This window comes from Mustelus asterias, chromosome 18 (assembly GCF_964213995.1).
Source record: "Mustelus asterias chromosome 18, sMusAst1.hap1.1, whole genome shotgun sequence".
NCBI classification, from domain to species: Eukaryota; Metazoa; Chordata; class Chondrichthyes; order Carcharhiniformes; family Triakidae; genus Mustelus; species Mustelus asterias.
The window spans coordinates 49,602,022-49,620,535 of NC_135818.1; the positions used below are offsets into that span (position 1 = coordinate 49,602,022).

Genomic DNA, 18,514 nt, shown 5'->3' on the forward strand with positions numbered 1-18,514 from the left:
GAAGCAAATTTTACAATCATCATTCCATGTAAAATATAACAAACCCTTTTTTTGTATGAATCAGAACTTTTAACTAGTTGAGCTAGAAATTAAATTTAGAAACCTTTGAAAGCTTTTACATTTTAAGGGATTCTTGTTTTAATTTGCACAGGCCCAATAACTTCAGCTTTGATCATAACAAAGGAACTTCCCTTCTATTTCCATAACTGGACTAATTGTCTCTCTACTTCTGTGACAGATTTGTTTCCCTAATTTTTGATTACATTAGTGAGTTATATTTTTAATATATTCCTTGAAACATGCTCCTTGGGCTTGTGTAGTGCATTTGACAAAATATCCTAAGGCACTTTACAAAGCATAATTGGACACATCAACACTGACTCAGAAATATTAGGAAGTGTGACTAAAAGCTTGTCAGTAGTTTGGGTTTTATGGAGGGAAATGGAAAGAGAGAGACCTTGGGGAATAGGTGGCTGAGAACATGATTGTCAGTGATATGAAGAGAATGGAGCTTGGTGAGTTGGAGAAATGCAGAAGCTTGAGAAGACTGGGCTAGAGGAGGCTATCATAGGTAGGGTCAAGGCCACAGTGAATTTGAGCATAAAAATGAGTAGGCTCCTGGTACCTCTGTAAATCTTGCATTCCTAAGGCTTATTTCCAATGTGTCAAATTTGATGTTTCTTGTGTGTTTTGAGGGTAGATGCAACATTGCTTAATGTGAAAAATGCACCTTGCTCATGTCTCCTCAAATTCTCCTTTTTATAATGCAGAGCTAGAAAATATGCTGTTGCATCCATCAAACCACCAAGCATCTGAATTTTGAACATGCTGATGGGAAAACATCCAAAGATGAGAGAAAATTGAGAACCAGGCAGGAAGTAACCAAAATAACTAGGTTATTCAGTCAAAATTTTGTTTGCCCAGGTAACAACTGAAATCTTTCAGTATAACGGGGAATTTAGGGCTGAAAAGGGGGCCATTTTGCCTCCTGTGTCTAATTTTTCAATTAAAGATATCAAACTTCTTACACTTTCCAATGTCTTTTTGTTTGAAATATGTATAACTATATCCACTATTGACTATATCTATAGTCGTCCGCTACGACTCTCCAACTTTTATAGATGCCCCATAGAAAGCATTCTTTCTGGTTGTATCATAGTTTGGTATGGCTCCTGCTCTGCCCAAGGCCACAAGGAGCTACAAAAGGTCGTGAACATAGCCTAATCCATCACGTAAACCAGCCTCCCATCCATTGACTCTGTCTACACTTCCCACTCCCTCAGCAAAGCAGCCAGCATAATTAAAGACTCCACGCACCCCGGCCATTCTCTCTTCCACCTTCTTCCATCGGAAAAAAGATACAGAAGTCTGAGGTCACATACCAACCGACTCGAGAACAGCTTCTTCTCTGCTGCTGTCAGACTTTTGAATGGACCTACCTTGCATTAAGTTGATCGTTCTCTACACTCTAGCTATAACTGTAACACATTCTGCACTCTCTGCTTTCCTTCTTTATGAACGGTATGCTTTGTCCATATAGCACGCAAGAAACAACACTTTTCACTGTATGCTAATACATGTGACAATAAATCAAGTCACTTTTTACTTCATAAGGCTTGGAACCATGGTGAGAATAGTGTAAGTCATGGTGTTTAAATTGACCTGGCCTTATTCTGACCCAAAAATAATGTTCTATAGGTATACTTGGCATGCAAGTCGATCTTTTCGACCATGACATGTTACACTCGCACTAGTAGTCAACCTTAATTTTTCACCCCTCAAATGCATGTTTTATTTGCTGTTGCCTTATCTGGTGGAGGAGGGATCAAATGGGCAATACAAGCTGCATTGCGAAGAAGCATGGGGGTTTAAGATGTCCACCACTTTCATTGGATGCTGATGAGATTGCAAAATAGTGACTGCCTACAACAGTCGTTCACTTTTTTTATATTTTGCTTATGTTGCCCCTGTTTTCTGGGGGGAAAAAAATTTGAGGCTTCAAAAGTTGGCTTGTTGATATCTATGGTAGGTAATATAATTTTATGCTTACTACTGAGCAAATTGTATTCTGTGTTTGCCCTCTGCCCCCTTGGTGCTGTTTTGATGGATCATAGCCGCTTCAGTCCTCAAAGCTCGGCCCGTGTCCCAGAAATTATTGTTCAACTCATTTTTACTCCACAATGATTCACCAATGTGGGTACATCTGTATTCATGTGAAATCAACAGGGAAATTTTTGCTATCTTCCTTGTTTGACCAATATAAGCATTGTGAGTCCAATATTTAGTTCCTGTTAGTACATTGTTTAAAGCCATTGTGTAGTATCAGAAATGTCTGTGTGCACTCACATGTGGGATTGGTTAGTGCTGTTTAATGAAAGAAGGGTGTCTATATTTCAACTAAATCAAGCTACTGAAAGGCTTTGCGGCAGTTGGCAACAGGATGAGCTTTAAAAGCCCCAAATGGCTGTTGGAATAGTACTGCATTTCAAGCGGATAAAACTGCAATTTACCAAATAATTTTGACACTAGTTCAACTGGAACCTCCTACACAGGACACTCTTTTTTTGGGGGGGCGGGGGGATGAAATCTGGAGCTATGTAAAAAGAAACCAGATCCTACACCTCAGTCTTTTGAGCCAGGCAGGTCAATTGCAGCAATGCCAGTGAACCAGTCTGGGTTAGCTTGTTGGTTTACAGTACTTAGTACAGGTAGTTGATTTGGTTCCAACTTTGCACTACACTGGCATCTCATCTGAATGACGTCAAGAGACATCTCTCCTCCTGTGGACAAAATGTGTCTGCCATAAGGCTGACTCCTGTCCAGGATGCTGAGTGACAGACTAGCATAGGCCACAGTTGTTGTCATGTTTTCAATTTCTGTATGATGAACTTATTTTAGATAAAGGACCAAAGCTGAACTTGACATTTGTTGTTTGGTAGAAATTATTTACCTTGCAACAAATGAGAATTTAAATTTGCATTGTGTTCTACAGAATCCCTGCAGTGCAAAAGGAGGCCATTCAGCCTATCAAGCATGCATCGATGATAATCCCATCCAGGCCCTATACCTGTAACCGCACACATTTACCCCACTGATCCCCCTGACCCTAAGGAGCAATTTAGCATGGCCAATCCACCTAACCTGCACATCTTTGGACTGTATACTTTTGGACTGTATATTCTTTGTCTGTATAATTTTGAATTTGGTGAATGGTTTGAACATAATTCTACCATTACCTTTGACTGAAAATATAGGCAAAACCTGATTTTTTTTACATAGAATCCCTACAGTGCAGAAGGAGGCCATTGAGCCTGCACTGACGACTGCTCCACTCGGGCCCTATCCCTGTAACCCCATGTATTTATCCTGCTAATCCACCTAACCTGCACATCTCTGGACTGTGCGTAGAAACTGGAGCACCCGGAGGAAACCCACACAGACACTGGGAGAATGTGCAGACTCCACACAGACAGTGACCCAAGCTATGAATCGAACCTGGGTCCCTGACAGAGGCAGCAGTGCCAACCACTGTGCCATAGTGCCATCATGAGAACCCTCAAGTGTTAATGTTCTATACAACCACAGCATAAAGTTTATTTTTGATATGTTCATGTTTGTGCTTCCCTAAATACAATTACGTGTTTGTCTTCTCTCAAACAAGCAACCATCTGCTGGAGGAGCAGAGGGATCTAGGTGTATGTGTGCATAGATCCCTGAAAGTTGGGAATCAAGTAGATAAGGTTGTTAAGAAGGCATATGGTGTCTTGGCGTTTATTGGTAGGGGGATTGAATTTAGGAGTCGTAGCGTTATGTTGCAACTGTACACAACTCTGGTGCGGCCGCACTTGGAGTACTGTGTGCAGTTCTGGTCCCCACATTACAGGAAGGATGTGGAGGCTTTGGAGAGGGTGCAGAGGAGGTTTACCAGGATGTTGCCTGGTATGGAGGGGAGATCCTATGAGGAGAGGCTGAGGGATTTGGGATTGTTTTCGCTGGAAAGGCGGCGGCTAAGAGGGGATCTTATTGAAACATATAAGATGATTAGAGGTTTAGATAGGGTGGATAGTGATAGCCTTTTTCCTCTGATGGAGAAATCCAGCACGAGGGGGCATGGCTTTAAATTGAGGGGGGGTAGTTATAGAACCGATGTCAGGGGTAGGTTCTTTACCCAGAGGGTGGTGAGGGATTGGAATGCCCTGCCAGCATCAGTAGTAAATGCGCCTAGTTTGGGGGCGTTTAAGAGATCCGTAGATAGGTTCATGGACGAAAAGAAATTGGTTTAGGTTGGAGGGTCACATTTTTTTTTTTTAACTAGTCGGTGCAACATCGTGGGCCGAAGGGCCTGTTCTGCGCTGTAATGTTCTATGTTCTATGAAACAGCCATTTTCTCATCATAATGATTGCGGCTTCATTCAGATTTAGTTTACATAATCCAGAGTTTTTGAAAGTCTCTTGAGCTGTTTACTTGCACGATCTGGATGAAGCAAACTGCAATTAAATGCTCATCATATTTTATAAGAATCTTGAACAAAACCAATTTGTCTGGATCCCCAACAGACAATAAGCCACTCTTACACTCTGAATTATTAATTTTGAACTGTGTTTTAAGTATCTATGATAATGGCTACCAATCAATCTCTCTGGTTCAAAACAATTTTAAACTGGAGTTTCATTCCTTCAGAATGAATTGTTGGAGATTTTTAAATTGTCATTTTCAAGGTTTACATTTTCTAGTTTTTCTCTCAACCCAATCTTTCTTCCCCCTTTCTGTCCATGATAACTCTAATGACAAGGGGTGCTGAATGACTAACTGTGTTTCACAGTCCTTTAAATCTCATCAGTTAAGGAGATGCACTATTGATCTCCCCATTCATCTGCTTACAGTTCAGCAAATGTGGGAACAAACATTTTTTTGAGATGAAAGGAAAAAATATAACAGTACGCTGTTCCAGCAATTTATGGTCCAAATATTTCAGACCACTGGAATATGAATTACACCTTTTACTTCAGCTAGTCTGAAGGTTCTCTTGTATGAAATAATGAATTCATTTGACTTCTAATTCAGACCAACCAAATCAACTGCTTATTATGTAAATCAACAATCCCCCATGATGTTTCAAGTCTCTCTCAACTAGTAATAGCTGATTTTGTATTAACCTTGCATTGCTGTCAATTGAATAGAGCATCTGTATTCCTTGGTATATTTCTACATAAATTATTGAAGGTGGCAGGATGGGTTAAGAGTATGGTTTAATAGGAGCATAGTATACAAAAGCTAGGATGTCTTAGAATCTTAGAAACCCTACAGCACAGAGAGAGGCCATTCAGCCCATCGAGTCTGCACCGACCACAATCCCACCCAGGCCCTATCCCCATATTCCTACATATTTACCCATTAATCCCTCTAACCTACGCATCCCAGGACATTAAGGGCAATTTTTTAGCATAGCCAATCAACCTAACCCACACATCTTTGGACTGTGGGAGGAAACCGGAGCACCCGGAGGAAACCCATGCAGACACGAGGAGAATGTGCAAACTCCACACAGACAGTGACCCAAGCCGGGAATCGAACCCAGGTCCCTGGAGCTGTGAAGCAGCAGTGCTAACCACTGTGCTACCGTGCCGCGATGTGTTATATAACACTGGTTTGGCCTCAACTAGAGTATTGTGCACAGTTCTTCGTATCAACTTCAGTAAATCCAAGTAAATTCCACTTCAGTTCAAAAAAATTATTTTGAATTAAGCAAGCAAAGTGGAAATTTTAGTGCTTTTCTGCATTAGTAACTTGGAATTAAGAGTTGACTGGTGTCATTCTTGTTTTCAGCAGTTTCTCCCTTTTCTAATTAGTTATCAGAAAATCTAGCATGGATTTGTTGAGGACAATTGGTGTTTATCAAAACACTCCAGCAGGTTAGTTAAGAGGGTTGATGAGGGTACATGGACTTTCCAAAAGGTGTTTGATAAAGTACTACACCAAAGACTTGAGTAAAGTTTGAGCTAATGATAGCAAACTTGGTGATGTGGCAAATAGTGAAGATGTTGAAGTTGGTTGGTAACGATGCAGACTATCAGAATGGGCAAATGAGTAGCAGATAGAATTTAATGTCCTTGATTAGAAAGGGAGAGGCAATACAGATGCTATGGCACGGTTCTAAAATGTGCAGAGACAGAAAAATATTGGGGTTTAGTTCCATAGAGGATATCTCAATCTTGGACTTTACAGAGATATTGAGCATAAAAGCATGGGAGATGTGTTGAATCTTTTTTATAAAGCTTTAGTTGTGCCACAAGTAGAATGTTACACCCAGTTCTGGTCACCACAGAAGGATATAAGGCCCTTGCAAGGGTGAAGAGAATTTACCTGAATGGAACCAAAGTGGGAAAAGCTGGAGTAGTTCTCCTTTTGACAAAGGAATCAAGAGGAAATTTGATAAGTGTGTGATTATGACTGATTTTTGATAAGGTTGACAAAGAAAAACTGTTCCCATAGCTTATCATACAGGGGCTAGCTGGATTGCTCAACAGAGCAGTTTGGAGTCAATGGACTGAATAGATGCTGTAAAGACTAATTTGTGTCCGGTTTTCCCACAACTTTGCTATATTAGCAATGACTTTTTTTAAAAAAAATGTTAGAAATCTTCTTTTGGTGTTTTAGACACTTTGAACTAGCAAGAGCAGCAGCAAATAGTCTAATGGTCAGTATTAATCAAGACATTTAAAATGTTACTAATCTTATTAAATAGCTATTTTGGTGGTCTTCGGTTGAATTAAACCTCCAGGTTGTTTATTTAAACAAAAATGACAGGCACTTTAGTTTCACTTGCACTATTGCTTAATTTCAACTTGTGTGGTTCTGGCTTTATTGAATTCTGTGGTCGCCTTGGCTCATGATGTGGTGCTATTACTATGGAGTCTAGAAGAATGTGGGTTCAAATTTCATGCAAGAAACTTTGCATAATCTAAGTTGGATGTACTTCTGTTTAGTTCTAAGGAAGTGATTAAACCCAGGTATGCCCAGGTAAATATAGCATTAATTGCTGATTGGGTATCCTCTCCTTGTCTCTGGTCAACATTTGTCCCACAACAAGCATGACCTAAATAATATAACTCATTTTGTTTCATTACTCCCTGTGGGCAATGTAGTTCAAATCAAATATTAGTTATGAAGCATTTTGGGGTATCCTAAGGATGTATAAGGCACTATATAAATGCCAGTTTGTTCCTTGTCAGCATTCACCTTGTCACATACAGAAAATACGTATTTGAATGCTGGGTCATTATCAGTGAGATGGGAAGTAGAAGTATGTTTAAATAGCTTTTCTCCAGTTGTATTTAAATCTCCATTAAATACCTAAATATCTCAGTTATAACTGTACAAGTGCATATGTATCATTTAATCCATTCTGGACTCTTGCATGCTCATTATTCTTGTAAAATCAAGCCAATCCTAATTTTGTTTTATTTGGGAGCAGAGTCAACTAACAGCATAACCATTGGTTGTATAGCAATATACAGGTTTGTTGGCATTCGTGCTGGCCTCGACAAATTGCATGCATGAATACAAATGTAGGTCAAAGTGTTTTTACAAAGCATTTGATTGTTCTGGCAATGTGCATATGAACTTGTGTTCAAAGTATTAATGATTGCAATCTTACATGGGTCATTCTGGTCAGTTAATGGACTGTGGTTACTTATTTCGATCCACTTATACTGTTAAATCAATGATTTTTGTTCCTTTTTTATTATTTTTGCCATATTTTCTTCCAATTGGCCACTAACTTTTGGGACATGGACTACATTTAACTACTTAGTTTCAGGTCGTCTGTCCCACATTCTTTACAACTGAAGGTTTTCTCACATCTGTTAACAACCATGAATTTCTTCATCCCAATTTTAAACATTGTTTCTTAAGACAATGTATGTTATTCACCGCTTGGTCAACTGAATGAACACTCTGAGCTCAAGAACTCATGATGTGGAGATGCTGGCGTTGGACTGGGGTAAACACAGTAAGAAGTCTAACAACACCAGGTTAAAGTCCAACAGGTTTATTTGATAGCAAAAGCCACGAGCTTTCGGAACAGGCTGTCCCTTTGTCAGGTGGGTGGGAGCGAACGTGGGTGGGGGCGTTCGCTCCCACCCACCTGACAAAGGGACAGCCTGTTCCGAAAGCTCGTGGCTTTTGCTATCAAATAAACCTGTTGGACTTTAACCTGGTGTTGTTAGACTTCTTACTCAAGGACTCAGCCAGAAGTAGTCAACAAGCATTGTATAAATGTGACAAGGTTTGTCCTTCAATTTTTTTGATAAGGTCACAGTTGTTATGCATCCCACTGATAGGTGCAAGGGCATCCCAAATCCCAGAACAGAAACCTGGAACACCGGTTCCTAACTTTTCTTTTGCAAAAATGTGAGGAAAGGGGTCAGTCTTGATGTAAATTATTCAAATTATACATTTTATTAAACTTTAAAACACAAGGCAACAGTAAAGAACAATATTTGCAATTAACCATAATAATGGTTACTCAGATAGTATACTTACAAGCCCCCCCCCCCCCATCTAAATCTGTCTACTAACCTCCTGAGAATACAACATCCCATAGGTTTTAACACTCGGAGCCAAATCCAGAAAATAATTACCACACAGGATCTGTAGCTTTCTTTTGGGAACATTTCTTCTAGTTTAAGGAAGAATTTATGGGAGGTCTGACACAGACTAAGACCAAAAGCTATGAGAAGAATTAGGTCATTCAGCCCATCAAGTCTGCTCTGTCATTCAACCATGGCTGATAGGATTCTCATCCCCATTCTCCTGCCTGCTCCCCATAATCCTTACTCCCCATAATCCTTACTCCCCTGATTGATCAAGAACCTATTTATCTGTCTTAAAGACACTCAATGACCTGACTTCCTCTGTGGCAATGGGTTCCACAGATTCACTACCCTCTGGCTGAAGAAATTCCTCCTCAGTTTTAAAGGAGAGTCCCTTCACTCTGAGGTTGTGCCCTCGAGTTCTAGTCTCTCCCACTAGTGGAAACATCCTCTCCACGTCCACTCTATCTAGACCCCTCCATATTCTGTAAGTTTCAATTAAATCCTCCCTCATCCTTAACTCCGAGTATAGACCCCAGACTCATCAACCACTCATGTGACAAGCCCTTCATTTCGCGATCATTCTTGTGAACCTCCTGGACTCCCTCCAAGGTCAACACATCCTTCCTTGGGTATGAGGCCCAAAACTGCTTACAATATTCCAAATGGGGTCTGACCAGAGCCTTATACAGCCTCAGCAGTACATCCGTGCTCTTGTATTCTAGCCCTCCAGAAATGAATGCGAACATTGAATTTGCCTTTCTAATTGCCAAATGAATCTGCATGTTCGTCCTGAACCATGACTCCCAAGTCCCTCTGTGCTTCAGATTTCCAAAGCCTTTCCCCATTTTAGAAAACAGTCTATGCCTTTTCTTCCTATCAAAGTGCATAACCTCTCACTTTCCCACATTGTATTCCATCTGCCACCTCTTTGCCCACTCTCCTAGTCTGTCTGTCATTCTGCAGCCTTCCCACTTCCTCAACACCACCTGTCCCTTTACGTATCTTTGTATCATCTGCAAATTTACCATGCCCTCCATTCCATCTTCTAGTTCATTAATGTATATAGTGAAAAGTTGTGGTCCCAATACTGACCCCTGTGGAACACTACTAGTCACAGGTTGCCACCCTGAAAAGGATGCCCTTATCCCCCATTCTCTGCCTTCTGTCTGTCAGCCAATCTTCTATCCATGCTAGTACCCTGCCTCTAACACCATTGGCTCTTAGCTTATTTAGCAGCCTGCTGTAAGCCACCTTGTCAAAGGCTTTCTGGAAATCCAAATAAATCATGTCCACTGGCTCTCCTTTCGTCTAACTTTGTTACCACCTCAAAGAATTCTAACACATTTGTCAGACATGATGTCCCTTTGATGAAGCTGTACTGACTCGGCCCTATTTTACCATGCATTTCCAAGTACTCCGCAATTTCAATCTTACCCACTACCGAGGTCAGGCTAACTGGCCTATAGTTTCCCATCTTCTGCCTCCCTCCGTCCCTTAAACATTCTTTTTCCAGTCCTCTGGGACCTTCCCTGACTCCAGTGATTCCTGAAAGATCACCACCAATGCCTCCGCTATTTCCTTCTGAACCCTGGGGTGTAGTCCATCCGGTCTGGGTGATTTATCCACCTTCAGACCTTTCAGCTTCCCTGGCACTATCTCCTTAGCGATAGCCACTACATTTAGCTCTGCCCCCTCACTCTCGAAGTTCTGGCATGTTACTGATGTCTTCCACCGTGAAGACTGATACAAAGTACCCATTCAGTTCCTCTGCTATTTCTTTGTCCCCCATTACTACTCCTCCAGCCTCATTTTCCAGCGGTCCAATATCCATTCTTGCCTCATCTTTTAATATATCTTTTAAAAATCTCTTGCAATCTTTCCTTATTGCTAGCTTACTTTCATGTTTCATCTTTTTTTTTTAGTTATCCTCTACTTTTAAAGGATTTCCAATTCTCTGGCTTTCCACTATTCCTCTCCTCACGGTATGCTCTTTCCTTGCTTTTATGCTATCCCTGACTTCCCTTGTCAACCATGATTGCCTTGTCCTCCCCTTTACATGATTTCTTTTCCATGAATTTGTGTGCCTTCTGAATTATCCCCAAAAATTCCTGCCACTGTTGTTCCACAGTTTTTCCTGCTAGGCTCCCTTTCTAATCAAATCTGGCCAGCTCCTCCCTCATGGCCTTGTTTCCTTTAACTCAATTGTAGCATTGTTGTATCCAATTCCAACATCTCCCCCTCAAACTGCAAGGTGAATTCTATCATATTGTGGTCACTGCCCCCAGGGGTTCCTTCACCTTAAGTTCTCTGATCAAGTCCGCCTCATTATACATCAGATCAGAAGTGCCTGTTCCCTAGTGGGCTCTAGCGCAAGCTGCCCCAAAAAAACCATCCTATAGACATTCCACAAATTCTTATCTTGGGGTCTGCTCCAACTTGATTTTCCCAGTCCACCTGCATATTGAAATCTCCCCATGGTTACTGTAATATTGCCTTCCTTACATGCCTTTGTATCTCCTGATTTATTTTCTGTCTGACATCCTGACTACTGCTAGGGGGCCTGTACATAACTCCCACCACGGTCTTTTTCTCTGCGATTCCTCAGCTCTACCCACACAGATTCTACATCATCCAACCCTATATCACTTCTTGCTAATGATTTAATTTCATTTCTTACCAACAAGGCAACCCCGCCTCCTACCTGACCTTTCAATAGGACACATCATTGGATATTCAGATCCCACCTCTGATCCCCTTGCAGCCACATCTGTGATGCACACATGGTACCCTCCAATTACAATGTGTGCTTCCAGCTCACTTACCTTGTTCTGTATACTTCATGCATTTGGGTGCAGCACTCAGTTCTGCGTTGCCCCCCCCCCCGTTGTCTCTATCTGCTGTGCCTGAAGTTTTATTCCTGCCAATTTCCATAATCTCTACTGACTAGTTTTGGAAAATTTACTAACTTCTTCTGAGCCCTACCCCCTATTAATGAACTAGTTTAATGTCCTTGTGATGACTTCCCTATTTAGGGACTAACCTCTTCTGCTTTTTTCTGCACAACAGCTTGATTCTAAGAGCTCTGCTTTGCAACTGGGTATGGCTATGATCTAGGTCCCTAGACTGTTGCTCTCCACTTAGCTTAATAAAGTAGCTAAAAGAGTTAATCATACAATAAGCTGCTATGAGAAAATTCTGAGGTCTTTATAAAAGTCGACACAGATAAAGCATCAAGGCATTTAATCTGAGAATTCATTAAATCAAACATCTGGACGTGGGAGGACGGTGTGATATCCACAAATTGGGACATCAATGATGAATTAGGTCAGCTAATATGATTAAGTCTTCATGCTAATTGGATATTATAATTAAGCATATGTACAATGATTGTGATTTGGTTTTAATATCTGCATCTTATCCATGATGTAGCCTTAATTGCTATGAATGGATAAAAACTCTTATGTATTAATTACTTGTAATCAAATTTGAAACTATAACTGCTCGTGTATTCCTGAATTCTGTGACTTTGCAGGGTCTTCATTATAGTTCGAAATTAAAACAGCTAAGAGAACTAAAAAACACAACATGCTGGAAAATCTCAGCAGATATGATAGCATCTCTGGGAAGAGGATAGAGCCAGCATTTTCTGTTTTTGTTTGATTCCAGCATCTGCATATTTTGCTTTTATCTTTGTTTGAGAACTCCGTGACTTGGTCTGGTTACTTAAAGGAAAAAAAGTTGTGCTCAATTAAAAAGCTGAACATCAAAACCCACAACACTATCCATTTCACCCAGTTACTAGGTTGATCTACATCTCCAGTCCTCTGTGCAGCTAACTCCCTATCAGTTTATTTATCCAATTCTTTACTTTTCATTCCAACTTTCTAACATAGTACAAAATTCATATTTTTATTCCCAATATGTTTGAGAATAAAACCATAGTAAGATGATCAAATTACCATGTATCAATGCTGGAATGTGTTCAAACTATTAACTTGAATGTATGGGTCTCAGTTTGGACCCAAGAAGTGTTAAATTTAAGATCTCCCTATATTTACAATTTTTATTAACACAGCTACTTTTCACTTCCAGTTATGAACCAGAACTGTTCCCAGGTCTTATTTACAGAATGGTCAAACCAAGAATTGTTCTGCTTATATTTGTTTCTGGCAAGGTGGTTTTGACAGGTAAAACAAATCTGGTTCATTTTCATATTGATCTATTGCATTGTTGGGACACTCTAATTGAATTTCGGTGCTAATTATCAAAATATTTTTGATCAAACTCATTTGCTCTCTAATGTGGCTAAGACTTTAAATAGCTGTAACCAAATAATACACGTACCTTTTATGGCCTTGTACTTGCTAACAATGGTCAATGATTTTTTATTTTTTATTGATCCATTTCAATTTATATCAATCAATCAATTTCATTTTAAGTTCTGTAATTTTTTTTGTTACTCTATTCCTTGCTGATTAAATCAGTGTATAAAAATCAGTTTTACATTAATTTGTATTGAGCTATTGTAGACCTCGTGTTCTAAATTCTATATAATGGTGATTGAGAGAGAAAATACAAGACTAATTTAGGATTATAGGAGATCATTCATTTTACACTAATTTGGTGAATAATTATGCAGTTATGAAATGACTATAATATTTCAGTAGCATTTTCAGTAATTTATACAAAGAAAAGAATCTCCCCACATCTAATTTGAGCTCTGTAAATGTTTAATTCCTAAGCAGACCACTTCAATGAACTGAAATACTATTTTAAAAGTAATAATGAGACAACCAAATCATACGTATAATGAAAAGTAGCTGATATTTATGTATTTTGTTTGAGTCAATGTTTCCACGTATCCCTTTGCTGTGACTGCCACACAGTCTGTACAAAGTATTGAGAGTAGACTTCTTGTTAGTACAACAATATTTATTTGAGAACACCATCAATAATCACCCAACCAACCAACAATAAGTTACCTTACAGAAATACTAAAGTTAAAGTCCAATACGAGACCTTGACTTGATTTTTGCATGACTGGCAAGTTCCCAGGCAGATATTGGCCTTTATCTGTGTGCTGGTCTCTGTAGTCCTCTGCGTAGTCTGGTCTGACACTCTGGCTCTGGTCTTCCTTCCTTCTTGGGTATGGTGGCTTTCCTCGTGCTGGTCATTGCTGGTGGTGGTCACCATTGTTGTAGCTCGTTCATGGGGTCAGAGAGAGAGAGCTTCTTCTGTTGTGCAGCACCTTTTTATACCCCGTTAGTTTTTGCGCCTCTTGGCCATTGCCAATCAATCGATCAGGACTTGATCACCCTGATCGATAAAGTCCAATCGGGTGCTGCCACACCAATCTCTGGTTGTGTTCCCAACAGCCATGTCTGTAGGTGCTGGGGTTAAGGCATCCCTACGTCTAGTAAACAACCCAGTTTGACCAGAAAGTCCTCTTTGTCCTGGAGATGACCCATATCCTGTGTATTCAGTCGTCTGAGCTGCAGCCTGTTTGTCTTTTAGGCTGCAGCCTGCTGTTTTAGTTCTTGCCCAATTGTCCCAGAGTGCTTTATAATTTGCCATTTTAGGTGGCCTGTTTGGCCACACCTTTCCCTCTTTTTACATACAAATTAGGAGTAGGCTGCTCAACCATTCAATCAGACCATGACTGACCTGATTGTAACTACAACACCGCATTCCTGCTTGTCCCCAATTTTAACCTTTCACCATCATTTATGATGATCTACGTTTTAGTTATAATACACTTAATTTCACTTAATAACACTTTGCACAAAAGATGCAAACTGAAGGATCAGTTTTTGGAACCAGGACAGAAATGAATAGAAACATGCCTGTAAAGATGGTATTTTACTGTCATGGATTCAAGTTGTTGTTTTAACATTTGATACCTAACATAACTTTGTAGCACTCAAAAAAAACATTCGTTTATCCTGTAGGTGCCAAAGTCCGTGCAGAGATCTATGAAGCATTTGAGAACATCTATCCCATTTTGAAGGGCTTTAAGAAGGCATAATGGCAAAGCAAGAATGCCTCTACAGCTATTCATATACCTCTACATAAGAACCGATTACAATGTGGATGAGCACATAAGAAAGGAATCATTCCTTGGGACTACACCTGATGTTGCAATTTACAAAATAAATATTGAAGAGGATGGGTCTTTTGGGCAATTTTAATTCATCCAACCAAACTACTCTGCGGTTCTCCCCACCCTAAGTAATTCAATTCCATGTGTTAATCACTCCTTGTTAGAAAAACTTATTGGTGTCAATCTTAGAATTTCTCTTTACTAATTTGAACTTGTCCCCAGCTTTACTCATGTAGTTTAATTTGAATTAACCTTCTAATTGTTACCCTGTATACCTACAATCAGATCAGTGTTCAGTTGCCTCCGTTTGAGTCTGAAAAATCCTAAGTTTCTGCTTTTTCTTTCTCGTATTTCATTTTACCCACTTGTATTCCCTAGGTTTATTTGAGTTGCCCTTCCTCATCAGGTGCCATCTTCAAATGTCAATAATAAGCAGTGAGATTCAACTAACGTAAATCAGAAACAGTAATGATTCCAATATCATTCTCTGAAGCAGCACATAACAGCTTAAACAGACATAAAATGTTCTTGTGAATTGAAAAATCTAATTATGAATCAATGCAATTTTTTGATTTCAATGTGTGGGAAAGTGTATTGTTTTGAATGTGTATTGTACAGTATATGTATGGCTGAGAATTAAGGATAATGTTTGTAATTTGAAAGGGCTCTGCTGCAGAAAATGAGTAAATATTCTAGAATATTTATTTTGTTTCAATTTTTAAAAAATTAATTTAAATTTTTGATGCAGTATTTCCTAGGCCAAATTGCTTGCAAAGTAAGACTTGTTCAATTTTCCAATTAAATAAGTGGAAATTTCTTCTACCTACCTTGTATGCCCTCCCAGTTTACTCTGTCCAGACAAATCCTACTTGCAGCCCAGTCATTTATAAACAATACCTCTATCACTTTATGCAAAGCATGCAGTCTTGTGACTTCAAAAACATGAGCTAAAGAATTTCCCTGATAGCTTTCTGTTGACAGTGAATAACTGAAGTATACTAAACTATAAAGTTCTCAAATTCAATCCCCAGTCTGTGGCAAGTTAAATATCCAAATCGCAACAATTCTCACCTGTCCTAAAAGGGCACCTTATTTTAAAACTGTGCTCCTAGGCCAGGACTTGTCCACAAGAGGAAACATCCATTCCACATCCACCTTAAGACCGCTCAGAATCTTGTACTTCAATCAAGTTGTCCCTTACTCTTCTAAACTCCATTGGAAACGAGCCATCTGAACTTACCTGGAAGCAGTCTTTTTTAAATGAGGAATCAATCTAGTGAACCTCCTCTGAACTGCCTCTAATGCATTTACATCCTATGTGGATTATAATTTAATGCAACACTACTGTCAGTGGAATATCCTATTGACACTTTCTAGCATATGCCCTTTAAGAAGGGCAAGGGAGAAGATCAATAATGAAATGTAAGTGATCACTGCTTTGTTGTGAACTGTATTTTGATTGTATGCCTAGTTCAAATGAGATCTGCTGTACACCCTATGTAACAGACAGGTTAGAATGAGTAATGTTTATAATTGGTAAAAGTGACGAGCTTGCTTTGCCTGCCATTTGCAAGCTTGGAGTTATTGTGAAAGAATAGAAAAAATAAAATGTAATTACATGGAGAGAGGTACGAACCACCTTGAATCATATTCTTTCGGACATCAATCTACCTCGTGTACTTGCAGCATGATGTTTACTTCGACTTCAATTTTAACTTGGCTTTACACTTGCTATGTGCACCCTTCCAAAGTTTTAAATGTCAAAAGCTCCTTCAGTTGGCAGTGTCATCCTTGAGGAGGGGGGGGGAGAGAAGGAGATTATAAACCTATGGTAGAGTGCATTAACTTGTTTGTGCTACAGCAGTACAGGAGCCCACATTGGACTTTGTTGGAGTGTTTGTTGGTATGTGAGGTAGTACTTGTTGGTACCTTGCGGGTGAAAGTCTCCTCTCGCGCTTTGCGCACCCGGGTGGACGATCGCGGAGAGAGGCACGTGACACCAACCGACTGCGCCCACAATGCACCCGAATTAAAACAAAACCCACGTGACGGGGCTCCGCGCGCTGAGCATGGCGTCTCCCACGGAGCGGAGGAGGGCAGCGCGAGCCGGGGTCGGCAAGGCGCGCGATCAACCGCCACCGTCGCTGCTCCCGTTGCCGCTGCTCGATTCGGTGGACGATGCCGAGGGGCTGTACGTGGCCGTGGAGCGCTGCCCGCTCTGCAACACCGCCAGACGGCGCCTCACCTGCGCTAAATGTATCCTGGCCGGAGATTTCGTTTACTTCGACAGCAGGAACTCGGAGAGGTATTGTTTACCAGGAATGAAACGCTGTTTATTGTCAGCGCTGCGAAAGAGCAGGGCGGCCCGCGGCTTAAAGGCCCCACACACCAGCCTCCCCTTCAGCAAAGTTGTCACCGAGTCCGAGAGGCACTGTCTAAACGCAACATTAAGCCACTCACGCTCATGTTTCCTAGGGTTGAGAAAGACTCTCTTATTAAACAGGTATTACACAAATGTTCAACGGGATAAATATTGGCTGACCTTATTAACCAGCGGGATAAATATTGGCTGGTCACCTCTATTAGGCAGTAGCTGTGGGAAAATAGTAGCCATAAAGCCTTCTTTCTCCACTTTTCGCCCTTCCTAATTCCGCCAGTAGCCTGACTGAAGAAAGAATACGACTTTGCTGTTGGGAAATTCCTTGACGCTCCAAGTTGTACAGTCCTCTTACACAACAAAAACAGAAAAATGCTGGAAAATCTCAGCATCTATGGAGAAAGGGTAGAGCCAACGTTTTGAGCCTAGATGTCCCTTGGTCAGAGCTCTCTCAGTCTTCTGATGTGTACATAATTGGGCACGTTTCGGGTCTCTTGTGGGAGAGAAAAAGACTGAAGTACGAAGCATTCTGTGAATCCATGGAACTCATGTTATGCTTTTGGTTTAACGCTGTTCCAATTTGGATACCATGAAATCAAAAGCAGAATTATTGGAGATTGAAACATACTTAAACTGCTGGAAATGAGAGAGGGCCAATTAGTAGAATCACTTTGACCACCCGCCACTGCTCTGTTTAGATATATAGCCACGTTGAGCATTTAGCATACGGCAGGCTATCCTTTTTCATCATGATTATGCTGGGTTGCTGCAGGATTCATAAAAAATACCTTTTAAGTAATGTAACATTACACTAAAAAATTAAATTTACAGTGGAGCCACAGTTAGCATTTTATTATGGCTATCTGGAACATCCTTCAGCACTTGCTCACAATTGAAAGATAATCATTCTGTAGGCAAATGGTGATCATCTTTGATTGAAATTCTTACCTATGCATCAGAACTACTTCAGAGACTTGAGCACATTATTTAGCTTCAGTGCAGTACTAAAGAAGTACAGTACTGTTGGAGGTGCCATCTTTCAGTTAAAATATTAAACCAAAGAGCAGGAATATTCCCTCCATAGTCTGGACTATGTTTGTCCCATTAGCACTAAAAGAGATTATCTCGATGTTCATCTCAGTGCTGTTTGTGGGACTAGAGATGTTATATAAAGAAGGACCATTTCCTTTTGGGGAATCAAGTGGAGAAGAGGAACCATGACTGGTTGAGATCAAGACAATTTGCATTTTTAAGGGACAATTCGTGAATATACTTACAGGGATATAATGAACAATGTTCTTAATTTGGAATTGCTGTGTCAGATTTGGCACAAACTAAATTACTTTCAACTATGATCAATGCTTGAAATTGTCACGAGATGGCCAAAATAACAAACTGTTCCAACAACTAATACCAACAATTCTTATACTTTGATACCT

At 40.2% G+C, this 18,514-nt stretch overlaps 2 protein-coding genes across 2 annotated transcripts in view; both read left to right on the forward strand.

Annotated features, from left to right (window-relative positions):
* The window catches only part of LOC144507119 (uncharacterized), a 31,627-nt gene extending 15,307 nt beyond the window's left edge, over nt 1–16,320 (forward strand). The window contains exons 5-6 of the mRNA XM_078233883.1: nt 12,691–12,785; nt 14,547–16,320. Of these exons, the coding sequence (XP_078090009.1) occupies nt 12,691–12,785; nt 14,547–14,623 (172 nt within the window). The 3' untranslated portion in view covers nt 14,624–16,320. The remainder of the gene's footprint in view (nt 1–12,690; nt 12,786–14,546) is intronic.
* A 349-nt stretch (nt 16,321–16,669) lies between these two features.
* Nucleotides 16,670–18,514, forward strand: part of atg14 (autophagy related 14) — a 44,039-nt gene continuing 42,194 nt past the window's right edge. The window contains exon 1 of the mRNA XM_078233882.1: nt 16,670–17,003. Coding sequence (XP_078090008.1) covers nt 16,768–17,003 — 236 coding nt within the window. The 5' untranslated portion in view covers nt 16,670–16,767. The remainder of the gene's footprint in view (nt 17,004–18,514) is intronic.